A 19,221-nucleotide genomic window follows, 5' to 3' on the forward strand; every position below is an offset into this window, starting at 1 on the left:
CTATATTAGAAGGTGAGATGTATCTACTTCACATCAAATGCACTTTTTTGAAGAGTACAATTCAGTTTTTTGTATATTCACAAAATTGTGCAGTCATTATGATTAATTCCAGAGTATTCTGGGGGAAAAAAAAACCTAAATGAAAGATCTCCACGAGTGAGATCCCAGTAGAAAGAATGGGTCATCAAAGAAGGAGGTACCTTTCTCTGAAGGGAGGAGAGAACTTCCACTTTGACCATGGCCTTGTCTAAAAATGATCAGAGTCAGTGAACTCAGGGGGCTTCCATAGCCTTGGCAACTCATGACAAGAGCTTTGGGTGATTACTGATGCCATAAACAAGAGTGTCAATTTGTTAAGTCAACAACAGGAGTCACTGTGCACTTACTCCTCATGTAGGATCTTTGTCCTTAGTGTGCTGTACATTGAGATCTAATGCTATAACTAGTACTCAAACAGTATTTTTCACTTTATGTTTCTGTGTGGGAGCAAACTGTTGAAATCTTTACTTAATGTATGCTCAACTGATCTTCTGTATATAAAGAGAATCGAAAATGAATCTTGATATGAATGGAAGGGGAGAGGGAGTGGATAAGGGGAGGGTTGCGGGTGGGAGGGACGTTAAGGGAGGGAAGCCATTGTAATCCATATTCTGTACTTTGGAAATTTATATTCATTAAATAAAAGTTAAAAAAATGACCCTAAAAAAAAATTCCAGAGTATTTCACCACTCCCAAGAATAACCCCATACCTGTTCACACTGATTCCCAAGTGTCCCCAGATTCTTGAAACTACGAATCTACTTTCTGTATGTATGAAATTTCCAATATTGGATATTTAATATGGATGGTCTCTTGTAATAGGATTCTTTCCTTTTTGTTTTTAAAGTTTTATTTATTTGAAAGGCAGAGTTACAGAGAGGGAGGGAGACAAAAGAAAAAGAGAAATTGTCCAACCACTAGTTCCCTCCCCAAATGACTACAATGGCCAGGGTTTGGCCAGGCCAAAGCTAGGAGCTAGAGCTCTAACTGGGCCTCCCACATGCACTTTGGCCATCTTTCTCTGCTTTCCCAGTTGCATTAGCAGGGAGCTGGATCAGAAGCAGAACAGCCGGGACTTTAACTGTAGGTTCTCTGATATGGGATGCTGACATTGCAGGCAATGAACTTAACACACCGGGCCACAACAATGGGCCCCTTGATAGGACTCTTTCACCTGACATAAGGTTTTCAAAGTTCATCTATGTTGTAGCATTTATCAGTGCTCTCTTCGGTTTTATTGTCTATTAATATCCCACTGTATGCATATACTGCAATGAATTTATTCATTCCTTAGGCTACAAATATTTGGAATGTTTCTTTTTGTGTTTATTATAAATAATGCTATTATGAACATTCACATACACTTTTTTTGTGGATACAGTTTCAGTTCTTTTTGGATATATACATAGAATTGGAATTTCTGGGTTATAGCATTTAATGAACTTTGAGGAAATTCCATATGTATATATATTTCAAATGAATAGTTACGGATAACAAATTGCTATTAGGTTGTCATTTTGTTGGATATTATTAAAATGCAAATGCTATAGTGCTTTTTAAAAGACATCACTATTGAGGTAGACATTTGGCATAGTGGTTAAGATGCCAGGTAAGACATCCATATTCTATCTCAGAGTGTCTCAGTTTGAGTTCTGGCTCTGCCTCTGGTCTTAGCTTTTGGAAATGCCTGCCCTTGATCAGGTGATGGTTGAAGTACTTGGATCTTTGCCAGTCACGCGGGAGACCTGGATTGAGTTCTCAGCTCCCCGGTTCAGCGATGCCTAGCCTTGGCCATTACAAACATTTGGGGATTGAAATAGTGGATGGAAACTTTCTTTCTCTGCCTATGTGTCTGTTTCTCTTTCTGTTTCTGCCTCTCAGATAAAAAGACATCAATATTTACCAAATATTGAGAAGATAGAGGCCGGTGCTGTGGTGTAGCAGGTAAAGCCGCTGCCTGCATTGCCAGCATCCCATATGGGCACTGGTTCGAGTCCCAGCTGCTCCTCTTCCTATGCAGCTCTCTGCTATGGCTTGGGGAAGCAGTAGAAGATGGCTCAAGTCCTTGGGCCCCTGCACCCGCTTGGGAGACTCGGAAGAAGCCCCGGGCTTCAGATCAGTGCAGCTCCAGCTGTTGCAGCCAATTGGGGAATGACCCAGAGGATGGAAGCCCTCTCTCCCTCTGCCTCTCCTTCTATCTGTGTAACTCTGACTTTCAAAAAAATATTGAGATGATATACAACGACTAAAAATTACAAATTATAATCATTAATGGAATAATGTAATATGAACACATAGTTTTTCAAAATTCTTTTAAGAGAAATGCAAGCAAACATGTGTGAAAATAACTTTATTGAAGAAAACCAGGAGGTAAGTTTTAGTGTTTAGAAAGGTGTAAGAATATACAATCGAATACATGTTCTTAAATACTAGGAAATGCTAAATATGAAATAATGATTATGGAAAAAAGGACAAAATACTTTTGGGATCCCAAAGTCATCCTGTTAGCTTTGTTTGATAGTTTAAGTAAATATGACTTTATTATTCCAGAGGAAGAGACTAATTAAATCTCTACTGTCAAATTGGAAAATTCCTCTTTCACTTTTTTTCATGAGCCAGAACCATTTCAGAGATCCATGTCTTTTATGTTTATGTTAAAGTATCCCTCTTTCCTCAGGGCAAAAAAATATTTGACAGTATATTATCTATCTCAATCTTTTATATCTTACATGTTACTGAACTTAAATGATTACTCTACCTTCTTATTACCCAAAGGAAAATTTCTTAAAATACCTACCCTTTGGTTTCTGCCACTGTGGAGTGGAAATAATAATAATGTGTGCTAGAAATGTGGGGTTGCTGTGAGTAAGTGCATGTCACACGCTTACCTGTGTAAGCATACTGCACCAAGGAATTAAGTGCATGTGGATCTACTCCTTCCATCTTGACCTCCTCTTGTTTGGCTTCAAGAACATCATTAGTAAACATTGCGGCAAAGTAATCAGACACTGCACTGAGAACCAATCTGGAAATAAGAGTGTTTCATTGGATTTCAAATAAGTCCATAATCTCATTGAAAAACACAAAATACATTCAGTAAGTTTGTAACACTGGTGAGTCTGTTTTCTGCATAAAATTCAGTAAGGCATAGCGATGTTAGAAATGCCAAGTAGGTAAATTTTCCTTTTAATCTTTTGTTCATCAGTTTTTCCAAAGTTTGACTCTTCTAAATACTGCACAGAGAAATGGATCGCCTACACTAATGCTTTGTCAACACAGGAAAATAAAAATGTAATCAATGTGCTGGTTCTGTGTTATTCATATTTGTCCCGCCCACCAATTTTCCATCTGCATAAAAATGCTTACCGATGAGCTGGGATTCGAAGGTGTCCAGCAATGAGTAGCACATCACAAAGTTGTTTCTCTTTCAAGTAGTTCTCCATTCTACGAAGAGTTTGCTGTGCATGGTTTACAGCGTGGAACTGCTCCTCAGACCTGCAAACATTCATTTCTTCAGGATGTTGAGTATCTAATCTGAAAGAGAAGTGTGAGTAAGAATATGCTTTATCATATCATCTTGTAAAAATTGTAACTTTTCTCCTTGTGAGTATTCACGTCTCCAATGGACATTTCAGGCACATCAACTTCTAATAGAAGTATATTAGGTTAAAGTAAACTTTGCTCTCCAATCTTAAATAATTCACTGTGATTACTGTCTGATCTTACATTAAAGTGAAGCATCATGTTAGTGTTGCTTCATCTACAGGACTAATAACAATTGTTTATACACAGACAGAAATATCCTCTTTTTTGATTCTTATAGGTATAACTATTGGTTATGTCATTAGGCATGGAACCCTTAGACCTGATTCACAACAATTTTGAAAATTTGATAATGTCCTGAGCTTCTCCATGGGAATACTCATTGCATAGCAATATTATTTCTTGAAGAATCTCAAGTCTGAGATTCCCACTGCATTTTTTATTGTATGTCCATCTCATCAATAAATGATATATGTATTTCTACCTTTTACTTCCCAGTATTTAGGAAAATGTTATCAGTATTTAATTTACAACAGTGAAAGCTATCCACATGTATTTTCAGTATCACACAATGATAGTATTTAAATGCCAACACAAGTACACATAGACATACAATTGATGGGAACTTAAAAATTTGATGATTGGATGAACACAATTAAGTGTTTTGCTTGTTACCTTTCTTGTTTCTGTGCACCATTTTCTAATCACTAGTTAGGATTAGTCAGGTTCCCCCACCCTCAATTCAGCCTGTGTTTTTTTGAAGACAGTTGGTCCAAGGTGACATTATTATCTCTTTTTAAAGAAATTATTTATTTTTTTTTTTTAAATTTTTTTTTTAATTTTTTTTTTTGACAGGCAGAGTGGACAGTGAGAGAGAGAGACAGAGAGAAAGGTCTTCCTTTTGCCGTTGGTTCACCCTCCAATGGCCGCCGCGGCCGGCGCGCTGCGGCCGGCGCACCGCGCTGATCCGATGGCAGGAGCCAGGAGCCAGGTGCTTTTCCTGGTCTCCCATGGGGTGCAGGGCCCAAGCACCTGGGCCATCCTCCACTGTACTCCCGGGCCACAGCAGAGAGCTGGCCTGGAAGAGGGGCAACCGGGACAGGATCCGATGCCCCGACCGGGACTAGAACCCGGTGTGCCGGCGCCGCTAGGCGGAGGATTAGCCTAGTGAGCCGCGGCGCCGGCCTTTATTTATTTATTTGAAAGGGTTACAGAGAGAGAAAGAGAGGGAGAGAGAGAGCGAATCTTCCATCAGCAGGTTCACTCCCCAAATGGTCTCAAGGGCCAGGGTTTAGTTAGACTGAAGTCAGGAGCCAGGAGCTTCCTTTGGGTCTTCTACATGGGTGGTGGGGGCCCAAACACTTGAGTCAGCTTCTGTTGCTTTTCTCAGGGTCTTGCACGGACCTAGATTGGAAGTGGAGCAGCCAGGACATGAACAGGCCCCCATATGTGATGCTGGCATTGCAGATGGCAGCTTTACCTGCTATGCCATGATGCTGGCCCCTTAGTCTCTCTTCTGAATTCAAATAAACAATTCATCTAGGAATCTTCTTAACCTTTAAATAATCTTGGATACATTCAATCATAATACTTTTTTCATAATTAATAGTGATCTAAGCCTGTTTCTTGTCTTAGGTGACAACATTTGGCCCAATGTGGCCTCTGTACATAATGAACTGAAACCTGGTTTGATGTGCAAATTGCAACCTAACCTGATAGTATGCACTTGTACCAAGCAACTGAGTCTTAGTCAATCATAGCAGCCAAATACTTAGCCAATCCCAGCCTTAAGATGGGCAAATTATCCCCAAGTTAAGGTAAAGGCTGAATTGCACCAACCAACGAATCTCTGCACATCGTTTCCTGTTTTTTTCTGATTATAAATACAACCCACTATGTTCAAGGTGAAGGCATTCTATACCGTCATCAGTGTGGAACGCTGCCAAGTTCTCGAGTTTGTTCTTGCTGAAATAAACTGCTAAATTTAACTTGTCTCAATTTTTCTTTAACACATGGTATGGATAGCTAACTAAAAACTTGCCTAATATCCTTCTTCAGATGCACTATTGTATAATTGTTTAGGAAAGGATCAATCCTTTCTCATAATAAACTGGAAAGCATTCATGTAATATTTAGCTCACCTTATCCTAATCTTTCCTCTGCTCTAGTAATTGTTATGTTAACACGAACAGAGTCAAGCATTCAGTGCCTTATTTTCTTAGCTATCCTCATGTATGCTGCACAATATATTGGAGCACAGCATGTTCTAAAGGCAGAAATTGGGAAATTCTAGCCAGGAATCAGTTTCATTCCCTGAATTTTCTTTAGCCTAATTTGGCTAAGAACACAAAAAAATAGTGTCTTCAACTGCCAGCTAATGTGAGATGTCTTTATCTTGGCATAACAAATGTACTAGATATTTTAAATATATTTCATAATTAAAATGCAGATTTAAAAAAATCCTTTTACTATGAATCACACATGAGTTCATTTGATTTCAAAGGACACAAGCAGTTCTATCTTCTGTCACTTCAAGAAACAAGAAATCAAAACTCAGAGAAACCTAAATAGATGAACATATATCAAATATATAATAAACATATTAAAAGATATAAAAATAGAAAAAAATCATCTACTCACTGTTAGCATCTAGAGTATATAATGAGACATCACCATCAACAACAAAATTAGCCTATTGATACTTAACCTTATTTTAGTTCCCAGAGCTCATAAATTACAGTTCTCTTGCTTGCATTGTAGATACTCTAATGGTAGGTCAGGTAGGTATTTTCATGGAAGCTACTACATAGAAAATTTCAATTTGTCTCTTTATCATATGGTACCTACCAATTGTGACATGAGAGGTAGCGTGGTGAAATAAAAAGAACCTATGGTATGACATCAGAAAGCTTGGGGAAAAGCTGGGATTTACTTCCAGCCCTTGCTACTTACTGGATGAGTCATTTTGGGCTAATTACTGTATCTTTCCCAGCCTTAGTTTTCTCTTATAAAATGGGAATGGAACTATACTAATACTACCAACAAGAATACTGAAGCCATAGAACTCTTTTTTTTTTATTTTATTTAAGGTATGCAAGTTTCATGTATTTCATATATACAGATTCAGGAACATAGTGATACTTCCTACCCTACCCTCCCTCCCTCTCATGCTCCAACCCTTCTTCCTCCTCCCTCTCCTATTCCCACTCTTAATTTTTACAAAGATCTGTTTTCAGTTTACTTAATACTCATAAGGTTAACCCTACACTAAGAGTTCAACAATATTTTGAAGAAAAAAACACTGTTCCTCAACAGTAGAGGCATGAGATGAAATAGTTTACATATTCTGTTTAAATGTAACATCTCACATTTGGTTAGTTATTACTACCAATATATATTTGTTTCTATAAACATACTTTAAAAATTGTGTCTCAGAGCCTGCTTCATGGTGCAGCAGGTTAAGCCACCCCCTGCTATGCCAGCATCCCCTATGAGCTCCAGTTGGAGTCCCAGCTGCTCCCCTTCTAAATCAGTTTCCCACTAATGTCCCTGGGAAAGCAGTGGAAGATGGCCCAAGTGCTTTAGTCCCTGCCACTCATGTGAGAGATCACGATGGAGTTTCTGATTCCTCATCCAGCCCTGGCCATTTTAGCCATTTGGGGAGAGAACCAGCTGATGGAAGACCCCTGCCTCTCCCTTTCTCTCTAGAATTCTGCCTTTCAAATAAATAAATAATTCAAAATTTCATCAATTTTGTTTAGTTAGTTGTTTTTTTTTTTAAAGCCAGTAACGGAATTAGAGAAAATTTCTACCTGCCTATTTAACATTTGTTTATATAGTTATCAACTCACAGTTATTTCTGCAATGTTTTGGCTTATAATCCAATACCATTTTAGTCATTGTGTTGTATACATTTTTCCAGCTTTGGTCATTGAGAGCTCTTGCAGTTGATTCCTGTGTTGCTTTGACTTAACGAATTACTATGGGTTGTATTTAGCTTTTCCTTACTTTCTAGCACTAGAAGGGACCCTAGGCTCAACTTCAGGAGAATCAGTCATCTTATCATGGAACCTTAGTTCCTTTCATAGCAAAATTGTATTAGAAATCAAAGTCTGGGTACTAGCTATGCTTGTTGCTACTGGACATCATTGATGCTAGGCTCCCTCAGCTGACAGAACAAGGGAATATATGTGCTTGTATACATACTAACTCAATAAATTGCGTTTCAATGCTGATATTCAAGTGTCAATTTAGTGCACAAGGTATATACAGTATTTTTTGGTTAAGCAACACTTAACATGACTATTATAAATTTAAGTCAAAATTATTTTTCTCTTAGATAATCAAAATTTAGGATGGCATGAAATTTAAGGTGTGAATGAGAATTGAAAACAGAAATAATAATCCAAACCAACTAAAATGAAGCAAAAACACAGTTACTACTATCAGTGTACTTTAAACATCTCCTTAAATCCCCATTATGTTGCACAATGTTCAAGCCAAGTTGTGCCTTCTAAGTAGCATTTCAGTATTCAAAATGGGCTCAGGAACAATGTTTTTTCTTTCTTTTTTTTTATTCATGCTATTTGTCGAACTCTCTACTTAGTATAGAGTTAATCTTATGAATATGAAGTTAACTGAAGATAGATCTTTGTAAAATATAAGAATGGGAATGGGAGAAGGAGGAGGAAGAAGGGTGGGAGGGAGAGAGGGTATTCTTAAATTTGAATATATGAAATGCATGAAGTTTGGATTCCTTAAATAAAATTTTAAAAAAACAATTGGTTCATACAATACTGAAAAGTTGAGACCGGTATTAAAGCCACTCAATAAAGCCACTGCCTGACGCTGGTATCCCACATGGGTGCTGGTTTGAGTCCTGGCTGCTCCACTTCTGATCCAGCTCTCTGATAATGGCCTTAGAAAAGCAGTGGAAGATAGCCCAAGTGTTTGAGCCCCTGCCATTCACATACCTTGGGCCTGGCCATTGTGACCATTTGGGGAGTGAACCAGTGGATGGAAGATCTCTCTCTGTTTCTCCCTCTCTCTCTGTAACTCTGTTTTTCAAATAAATAAATAAATCTTTCAAAAAAAAAAAAAGAAGTCGAGAAACAAAAATTATTATTGAAAATCTTGCTATAATATCTTAGAGATAGAATTCAAATGCTTCCTGGAAACATGTTTACTGACTAGTCCCACACGTTAAAGTTAAGGTTAAAGAAAATATTTGGAAAAATGATAGTAAAAATCTGTATCTCTGAGTACATATACTTAAAAGTCCTATGTGAAAAATTCTGATAATAATATGAATTGTGTATTTGGATACATAATAGCGCCCTACACCTAGAATCAGAGCCCGTTGTGTTGATACTGACTTGTATGTCCTGTTTTACTTGAGACCTTGCTGATTTTGGTTACTTTTTTTCATTTTTTGGATAATCTTCATTGGTCTCTCTTCTTTTCGCTTCCTAAATGTGAGGATCTTAAGATTTTAGCTTTAGTTTGCTCGGTGCCCTTGGAATTTCATACACTTTCATTATTTCAACTATTATTCAAATGTAGAAAAGTTCAAATGCTTGTAACCAATCCTGTCTGCTGAGTTATACAGGCAGATTTTCCAGACAACCTGACACTTCTGCAAGAAGATTTATCTGTCATTTCAAACTCAGTATGTTTAAACATCTCATTCATTTCCTCCCAAAGCTAAGAGTCATGTGGTACTCCTCCTTCTTCCTCATGCCCTATAATTATTTTTTCTGAGTAGTATTGCCTTTTCATACACAGTGGTTCATGAAGTGTGGTTTTATGAAAAGAGCATGACTTTTAGAATTAAAGATTAGGCTCAAGCCCTTGCTTGAATTTAGTTAGACCTGGCAGGTACCTAACCATTGGCAAGCTAGTTATTCCTATTGAATCCTTGATTCCTTATTGGTAAATCTGATGATAACAGCACTCACTATGAGTAGTTGTTTTCAATCTTAGAGACTATATAAAAGTACATGGCAATCAAAAATATTAGCTTACTTCCTTTCGTTTCTTTTTCCCATGAGTTATCCTCAGCCCAGTCCAGGCTTACATTTGTTTTCACAATTTCCAATTAACTTTCATGCCTATGATTTTCCATTTTCTATTCCAGCCTGTAAAAAGTTGCTAGATGACTCTTAGTAACACTAGCACACAGCTCTACCTTTCATGTTCTCAAGACCATCCTGTAGCACCCCTTTGTCTATCATCGTGATACTGCAATACGACCTCAAATTGACAATTTCTACCACATCTTCTTCCTTTATACAAATTGTCTGCTGTTGACTGTTACTTCGTCTTTGACCATCCCGTGCACTTTCTACCTTTACCTACTCTATTTTGTCTTTCTGTAATTCCCTATTCCATATTTGGCTGTTGTATTCATATTCTATAATCTGTCTGCTTCAGGATTTGATATTATCTCTTACTTGAAAATTTCTCCTGGTTTGTTTGTATTGTTCTTTTGATATTTACCTTCTACAAAAATCACTAATATAATGAAGCACAGTATCTGCCTTCAATAAGCTTATGATTCAGTAGTGGGACTTAAAGAATACATAGTTGTGGCCGGCACCATGGCTCACTTGGCTAATCTTCCGCCTGCGGCGCCGGCACCCCAGGTTCTAGTTCCGGTTGGGGCGCCGGGTACTAGTCCCAGTTGCTCCTCTTCCAGTCCAACTCTCTGCTGTGGCCCGGGAGGGCAGTGGAGGATGGTCCAAGTGCTTGGGTCCCTGCACCTGCATGGGAGACCGGGAGGAAGTGCCTGGCTCCTGGCTTCGGATCAGCACAGCGCCAGCCATAGCGACCATTAGGAGAGTGAACCGACAGAAAGAAGACCTTTCTCTCTGTCTCTCTCTCTTTCACTAACTCTGCCTGACAAAAAAAAAAAAAAAAAAAAAAAAAAAAGAATACATAGTTGCTAAGTGCATAAGTTAAAATGAATTTATCCATGCATATATTCAGGAGACACACTCAGTGCCTGTTATGTGTCAAGGATCATGATATTCTTATGGAAAGCTCTTCTACATCCGACACTGTCAGGACCCAGCAAAGTTCTATGAAAAGTCACTTCTTTGTTCTGTTCAGACATGGAATAAGAGCCTTTTTCTTGAATAAACTCAGAATGTGGTCAAGCATCTTCAGACTCCAGAACAATTATTTAAATGCATGATCAGTTTAGTTTTCTGGCAAATACTGGTTGAGAATGGATTTGCATTGTCTACTTTTTTCTGATTTCCTAAATTTGTGGTGAAATATGTCTAAGCTAAAATTTAACATTTTTACTTTTTTAAGTATATAGTTTAGTGGCATTAAGAACATTTACATTATTTTGCAAGTGTCACCATTTATTTATAGAACATTTCTCATTTTATAGAAACAAATTCTGTACTTCTTTAATAATAATTCCAATTCCCTCCTTCCCCATACTCTGACATCCATCATTCTAGTTTACTTCCCTATGAATTTGATTACTATAAGATATCTCACATAAGCAGAATCATATAGTATTTGCCATTTTGTGGCTAGTTCATTTCACTTAGCATAATGTTTTCAAGGACCATCCACAATGTAACCCATATTAAAATTTCATTTCTTTTCATGAGTAGTGTTCCATCATGTGACTATATTACAATTTTATCCACCAGTCTGTCAATAGACATTTAAGTTCTTTGTATATGTGGCTACTGTGAATAATACTATCACAAATATCGGTGTATACATATCTGTTCAACTCCTTTTCATTCTTGTGTGTGTGTGTGTGTGTGTATATATATATATATAAAAACTTAAGAGTGCAATTGAAAGAACATATGGTAGTTTTATGCTTAAACATTTTGGTTTGATTTACACAAATGCATTATCTTACAATTCTTTTTTTTTAACTTTTATTTAATGAATATAAATTTCCAAAGTACGATTTATGGATTACAATGGCTTCCCCCCCATACCGTCCCTCCCACCCACAACCCTCCCCTTTCCCACTCCCTCTCCCCTTCCATTCACATCAAGATTCATTTTTGATTATCTTAATATACAGAAGATCAGCTTAGTATACATTAAGTAAGGATTTCAACAGTTTGCTCCCACACAGAAACATAAAGTGAAAATAAATAGATGATTATTTTAAATGATGATGAAATCAGATCAGACCTATTGTCATGTTTAATCCCAGTGAGAGTCAAGTTGGGAGTTGATAATTTCTTTTCTTTTTTTTTCTTTTTTTTTTTTTTTTTACAGAGGATCAGTTTAGTATACATTAAGTAAAGATTTCAACAGTTTGCACCCCCATAGAAACACAAAGTGAAATATATTGTTTGAGTACTCGTTATAGCATTAAATCACAATGTACAGCACATTAAGGACAGAGATCCTACATGAGGAGTAAGTGCACAGTGACTCCTGTTGTTGACTTTACCAGTTGACACTCCTGTTTATGGCATCAGTAATCTCCCTATGCTCCAGTCATGAGTTTCCAAGGCTATGGAAGCCCTCTGAGTTCTCCGATTCTTATCTTGTTTAGACAAGGTCATAGTCAAAGTGGAGGTTCTCTCCTCCCTTCAGAGAAAGGTACCTCCTTCTTTGAAGACCTGTTCTTTCCACTGGGATCTCACTCACAGAGATTATCTTACAATTCTGAAAGACAGAAGTTTGCAATGGGTCTCCCTGGACTAAAATGAAAGTGTAGGCAGAGCTGCATATCTTTGAGGATGATCTAGAGGAGGATCTGTATCCTTGTTTTTTTCAGCTGTTAGAAGCTCATGGGATCCCTTCTGTCTTCAAAGCTAGCAATGTAACATCATTCTGACATTGAGTCTTCTGCCACTGCCACGGCCTCCCACTTAAAAAATATCCTTCACAAAATACAAAAGCAGGGGCCGGTGCTGTGGGGCAGCGGGTTAAAGCCCCGGCCTGCAGCACCGGCATCCCATATGGGTGCTGGTTCTAGTCCTGGTTGCTCCTCTTCCGATCCAGCTCTCTGCTATGGCCTTGGAAAGCAGTAGAGGATGGGCCCCTGCACTCTCGTGGGGGACCCGGAAAGCTCCTGGCTCCTGCCTTCAGATGGGCCATCTGGGGAGTGAACCAGTGGATGGAAGACCTTTCTCTCTCTCTCTCTGCCTCTCTCTGTCACTTTGTCTTTCAAATAAATAAAATAAATCTTTAAAAAAATGCAGAAGCATAAAACATTTTCATTGTTTTAAGTGTACAGTTCAATTGTGTTGATTATGTACACATTGCTGCATAACAAATCTCCAGAACTCTTGCAAAATTTAACTCTATGCCCATTTAACAACAACCCACATTCTGCTTTCCTCCATCCTGTAGCAAACACTATTTTACTTCACCTCTATGACTACTCTTAATACCTCATATAAGTGAATAACATATATAATGTGTTTGTGATTGACTTATAACTATGTGTTGTGATTGACTTACAACTATGTGTTGTGATTGACTTATAACTATGTGTTATAGTATGTTTCAGAAATCCTTTCCTTTTTAAAGCTAAATAATATCTCACTGTACTAACAGGTCATATTTTGTCTATCTTTTCAGCCATTAGTGGACACATGCAATGCTTCCAGTCTTTGTCTATTGTGAATAATATTATTAGGAACATGAGTGCACAAAAATTGTTCCAGTTCTTGCTTTCAATTTTTTGAGGTATATTCCCAGAAGTAGATTTAAATTGCTGGATCATATGAAAATTCTTATTTTATGTTTTGAAAAATCACCATAATGGTTTTCATACTGATAGCATTGTTTTTTTCTCCTCACCAACTAAGTAAAAAGGATACAATTTCTGTACTTTCTTTTCTTAAGCTTTATTTATGTATTTGTTTGCTTATTTAGAAGAGTTACAGAGAGAGAAAGAGAGAGAAAGAGAGAGAAAGAGAGAGAAAGAGAGAGAGAGAGAGAGAGAGATTTTCTATCTGCTGGTTCACTTTCCAAATGCCCACTATGGCCGGGGCTGGGCCAGACTGAAGCCAGAAACCAGGAGCTTCACCTGGATTTCCCATATGGATGTAGGAGTCCAAGCACTTAGGCCATCTTCCACTGATTTTCCAGGTGCATTAGCTAGGAGCTGGACTGGAAGTCAAGCAGCCAGGACCCGAACCTGTGCTCATATGAATGACTGCACCACAGGCAGTGGCTTAATCCTCTGTGCCACAACACAGGCCCCAATTTCTATACATTCTTACCAACATCTGTTATTTCTCACTTTTTTCCTTATTGTAATAATAGCAATCCTAATAGATGTGAAGTGATATTTAATTGTTGTTCAGATTTACATATATCCTGAATGATTAATGATTAGTTTCCTGTTAGGTTTATTCCTACTTATTTATTTTTTATGCCATTGTAAGTTAAATTAATTTTTAATTTCCTCTTAGATTGTTAATTTTTAGAAGAGTTTGTTGAAAAGGGGAATTGAATTTTATCTTGGTATAAAAGTTTGAAATCCATGCATAGCTTTCTAGGTATATGTATATTCCATGAACTTTCTACATACTCATAACATGTATTTTAACATTTCTTGCAAATTTGTTTTAATTTCATCTTCCGTGAAAATGTTTTTTTCCTAATACTGATATGCAATATACTGCTGCATGCTTATATTATATCCTTCCATATTGAATTTGATTATTAGTTTTAATCATTTTTTTTTCTAAAATTTAAGGGCTTTTGCAATATAAAATCATGTCATTTGTGAATGGAGATAACTTTTCTTATTCCTTTCCAATTTTGATGTCTTTTATATATTTACTTTTTTGGTTGGCCTAATTACTCTGGCAAAGATTTCCAGTACTATGTTGATGGAAAGTAGAAAACATGGCTAGCAACAAAGCTAGGAATTTTCTGGGAATTTTTTCATATCACATTACTCTGACACTGAATCTTGTGTCTTATTCCTGACATTATAAGAAAAATCTTCAATTTTTAACCATTTAATATGGGGCTAGGTGTGGTACTTTCATAATGACTTTCTTTTCTTTTTTTTTTTTTTTTTTTTTTTTTGATAGGCAGAGTGGACAGTGAGAGAGAGAGAGACAGAGAGAAAGGTCTTCCTTTGCTGTTGGTTCACCCTCTAATGGCTGCTGCGGCCGGCGCACCATGCTGATCCGAAGTCAGGAGCCAGGTGCTTCTCCTGGTCTCCCATGGGGTGCAGGGCCCAAGCACTTGGGCCATCCTCCACTGCACTACCTGGCCACAGCAGAGAGCTGGCCTGGAAGAGGGGCAACCGGGACAGAATCCGGTGCCCTGACCGGGACTAGAACCCGGTGTGCCGGCGCCGCAAGGCGGAGGATTAGCCTAGTGAGCCGCGGCACCGGCCGTATCATAATGACTTTCATTATGTTGACACAGTTTCCTGTTCTTGGTTTGGTTTCCATTGGTGACAAAAGTATGTTTAATTTTGTAAAACGTTAAATGTCACTCCTGCTTCTTCTTGGGGTCTTAGATGTTCTATTGTGTTCTTTTGACCATAATCACTTGTTCCCAGTTGTCTGTGACTTTGTAGTCCTCCTGCAGATTTCACTCACTATACCATTTCCTTCACTGCCTTCTCTCACTTCTAACGTGCCATGCAAACTATGCTGCTTTTCTCTTCTGAGCTCTAAGTCAAGAAATATTAAATGCAGATCTTCAGGTAGCCTACAGATAAAGCAGAACATTGCAAATAATTTCTTTTTTTTTTTTTTAAGAAAGGAAACTGAGAAATGTGCCTCCTCCTGCTGACTACAACATGACACTTTGTGGAGGGGATATTGTAAGGGCAAACGCAAATGCCACAAAATTTCCCAGTGTTTTGACTTTGTTTCTTAAGCATCTTCTTGGTTGCTACATACCATTAACTCATTTCTCCAAAAGAACTATTTCTGTCAGCCTTTAGTTCTGTGTTTATGTGGAGGAAAGTGGTACCTAGAGTTTTTGCTAACATCACAGAAGCTACCATTATATGATTTGCGTTATTGCCAGAATATTCTAGGTTTCTGTTTTTTAGGATAGCCATAAAACACACATGAAAAAAATAAACTCTTTAGATAGATTTTGCTATAGAATTATTTTGTAACAATTTTATTTCAAAAAAGAAAGGAATTAGAATATTTGAAGGAGTGCTAATTTTGGTAGCCTCCTTGAAAGGGTATTTGATAGTATAAATTACACACACATGCACACACACACACACACTATAAAAGCATTCTGGGGGATCTTCAGAGAAGCTTCCCGAATTTGGTGTAGAAAAGCTGCGTAGCAATATATTAAGGAAACTATCTTTTGCCATAGTTGAAATGCTACAAAGAGACAGAACCAGTTGTTGCTAACAGAGTATTATCACAATATTTAGGCACCTCTCTGCTCAAATAGCTTAATAAGAATTTTTTCCTAGTTTTCTTTTTTTCACACACTTGTCTCATGTTTCAAGGAAAGCATGAGAGGTAAGTGGCAATTCAATCTTCTTCTAATGGTGCTACCTAAGTTCCCAAAGCTCATTATAGGAAAGGTTAATTTCTTACTGAGAAAATGTACATATTCAAAGAAGAATTAATCTCTATTTTTTCTATGTGTATGAAATATAGTTCTGAAGATTCAGAGGAAAAATTATTGCTTAAGTGAAATATTTGTACTTATGCTCTTTGGAGAGTTGTTAAAGCTTGATCTATGTTCTTTTCCTAGATCATGAAAGGTACTCAATAAATCTCTGTTGAGTATATTAATTTATGCAGTATTTAATGATAGTGCAGTTTGAACTATACCATATTTAGTCCATTGGAAGTGCATCTCCAAAGTAAATCACACTTAAACTTTGCTCTTGTTATGATCACCATGGTACCTAGTGAGAAAATTTCAGTGACATGGGCAAAATTATGATTCTTTTATTTGTTTTAAAAATGTATATATTTATTTGAAAAGCAGAGTTAAAGAGAGCAAGAGGGAGAGATAGAAAGAAAGAGAGATCTTCTATCCACTGGTTCACTCCCTAAATGGCTACAGTGGCTAGAACTGAGCTGATCCAGAACCAGGAGCCAGAAGCTGAACATATACAAAGCAGAGAATTTTCTTTGAAGAGATGATACATCTATATGTGTGAATAAGTGTTTTAATATATTACTGGTAATTACATTTTAAGATATATTCATTTATTTAAAAGCCAGAGTTACAGAGAAGGAGACGCAGAGGGAGGTAGAGAGAGAGATCTTCGATCCATTGGTTCACTCCCCAAATGGCCAAAACACCTGGAGCTAGTCCGATCGGAAACCAGAAGCCAGGAGCTTCTTCCAGGTCTCCCACATAAGTGCAGGGGCCCAAGCATTTGGGCCATCTTCCACTGCTTTCCCAGGCACATTCACAGGGAGTTGGATTGGAAGTGGAGCAGCTGGGACTCAAACTGGCACCCATATGGGATGTGGGCACTGTAATATTTCCATAAAGAAGGGACTGTAATATTTCCATAAATTCAAAGCTTATGGCCATCCATTACAACATATCTACTATTAATACTTAGGATATTACCTCTAAATTTTTATTATTTAATTATATAAATGTGATAATGACATCAAAATTTAAGCCACTTTCATTTAGGATTTTAAATTTTACTTAGTCTTGGGTTTTGGCCCGCCAGAATAGTCAGAAAATAAATTTACATTGTTTAGGTCACCCAGTTTATGGTTTTGATTATGGTAGCCCTAGAAAATTAAACTAAGCTATGTATAAAATTAAATGTGATAAAGTCAGGTAACAATGGCTTATAAATATTTGATGAAGGCATTGCAGGTATTTAATAAAAGAAAGTAGATTGAATGATCAGTGAAGGCAATAGCAAAAACTTAAGGTAGCACACAGAAAATATACAGATCAACTTAGCCTTGAGTGACAGATGGAGCCTGGGTGAATATGTATAAAAGAGTGAGAAAGAAAGGCATTGGAGGAATAGAGAGAAGGCTGGGCCCAAGCTTATAAGTGTTAGGTCTAGTGTTATTTGCCCTAGCTATGCTACTTTCAAGTGTTAGAAGGAAATGTGAAAGTAGCACAAAAGCAGACTATGAAAAGTTTAAACTCCAGGAAAAATAATGTCCATGTATCAAACTTGGTGTGTGTAACTAGAAAGTGAGTAAAGAGAAAACTGGAACCAGGAACTGATTCAACAGGAAGGAGCTGCTGTGCATGACGTAGTCTGAGCATTGGCTGTTACAGTGACAAAAAAGCAAGGAGAGTGAAATGAGTCAGTATTTCCCTTCCGTGAGGCCCAAAGTTCTTCCCTGAGTAAAATATACAAATTATGAGCCAGGTGCCTGGATGCAGAAAAGTGTTCAGCATATTTAGCACTTGCCTTTGATCAGATTCATAGAAGTACACAGGTTACATGTGAAACTAGAGTGAAAGCAGCAAATTACATCAAGTATTAGATTTCATGAAATATAGCAAGAACTAGCAAGATTAATATGCAATGGGTATTTAAGCAGCAGCAGGGTCAAGAGAAGTTGGCTGTTTTACATTTTATGGTTTCTTTTCCTTGCTTGTGCTTAATTTGCTCGAATTATTTAACTGCAAGGAACTTCATGCTTTTTGTATTATACATCATGGGCCAACATGAAATGAAATGAATACATAAATAAAATGAAATACATAAATGAAAATCCTTTAAATGTCAAAATCAATGCATTAAATTATATCAGCTCAGGCTGATAAAAGATTTTTGTAACTATTGCTTAACCTTTGAGTTTTCCAAAGGAAATGCTAAGTGAAGTAAAGGGAAGTAGACAATCCTCAAAACATCTTTTTTTAAAAAAGATTTATTTATATTTGAGAGGTAGAGTTACAGAGAGAGGGAGAGATAGAGAGCAAGGTCTTCCATCCGCTGGTTCACTCTCCAAATGGCCACATCAGATGGAGCTGGGCCTATCCAAAGCCAGGAGCTTCTTCCAGGTCTCAATGTCATATTTGAGACTGTCTGAAGTTAGTGATCCTGCCCAGATGCACATATCATAGTTCTGTCCGTGTTGGGTGAAAACATGCTACCAAGTATTTGCAGTTTATCTGTAAATCAAGTCCTAGATTGACATGTAGAGCTAAAGGTGAAACAAGAAATGCATAATCTCACTTACGTCTCACATGAAGACTATGTGGACAATGAAATAAAGACAATACAACATTTCAGCTTCCAAAATCATGAAATAAAGGTAAAAGAATATATTTTTTCAAAAGATTACTAAGGAAAATCCTTGAAACCTAAGTGTGTCATTTAATCAAAGTAAGTCATCCAATTGGCTTATACTCCAGATATGTTTTCTGTTGTCTTTCTTAATTTTGAAGTACAATTTAATGTAAGAAAAATAATCATAGAACAAAATAAGCATGTTATTAATGGTGCATTTTAATGACAAAATGCTATAGGAAATATTAGTTAAAATTGTTTTTCGGGTTGTACTTTTAATCTCCCTCTTGTTCTTCATTCTGGAATACAGTTAAAGATTTATCTATTTTATATGCCTCTATGAAACATAATTATTATAATTAGCAATAAAGAGAGAGAGACTGTCTTACTAGTATATTTATTGAAGGTAATATTCAAATATCTTCCAAGTATTTATTCTTTAAGCAAAGTAAAACAAA

At 37.1% G+C, this 19,221-nt stretch overlaps 1 protein-coding gene across 2 annotated transcripts in view; it reads right to left on the reverse strand.

Moving 5' to 3' along the window:
• The window catches only part of KLHL4 (kelch like family member 4), a 108,471-nt gene that overhangs the window by 39,401 nt on the left and 49,849 nt on the right, over positions 1–19,221 (reverse strand). For both annotated transcript variants that reach the window (XM_051827398.2, XM_051827399.2), the window contains exons 2-3: positions 3,406–3,573; positions 2,928–3,064 (exon numbers count right to left, since the gene is read on the reverse strand). In XM_051827398.2, coding sequence (XP_051683358.1) covers positions 2,928–3,064; positions 3,406–3,573 — 305 coding nt within the window. The remainder of the gene's footprint in view (positions 1–2,927; positions 3,065–3,405; positions 3,574–19,221) is intronic.

The sequence above is a fragment of the Oryctolagus cuniculus genome, chromosome X, assembly GCF_964237555.1.
Source record: "Oryctolagus cuniculus chromosome X, mOryCun1.1, whole genome shotgun sequence".
NCBI classification, from domain to species: Eukaryota; Metazoa; Chordata; class Mammalia; order Lagomorpha; family Leporidae; genus Oryctolagus; species Oryctolagus cuniculus.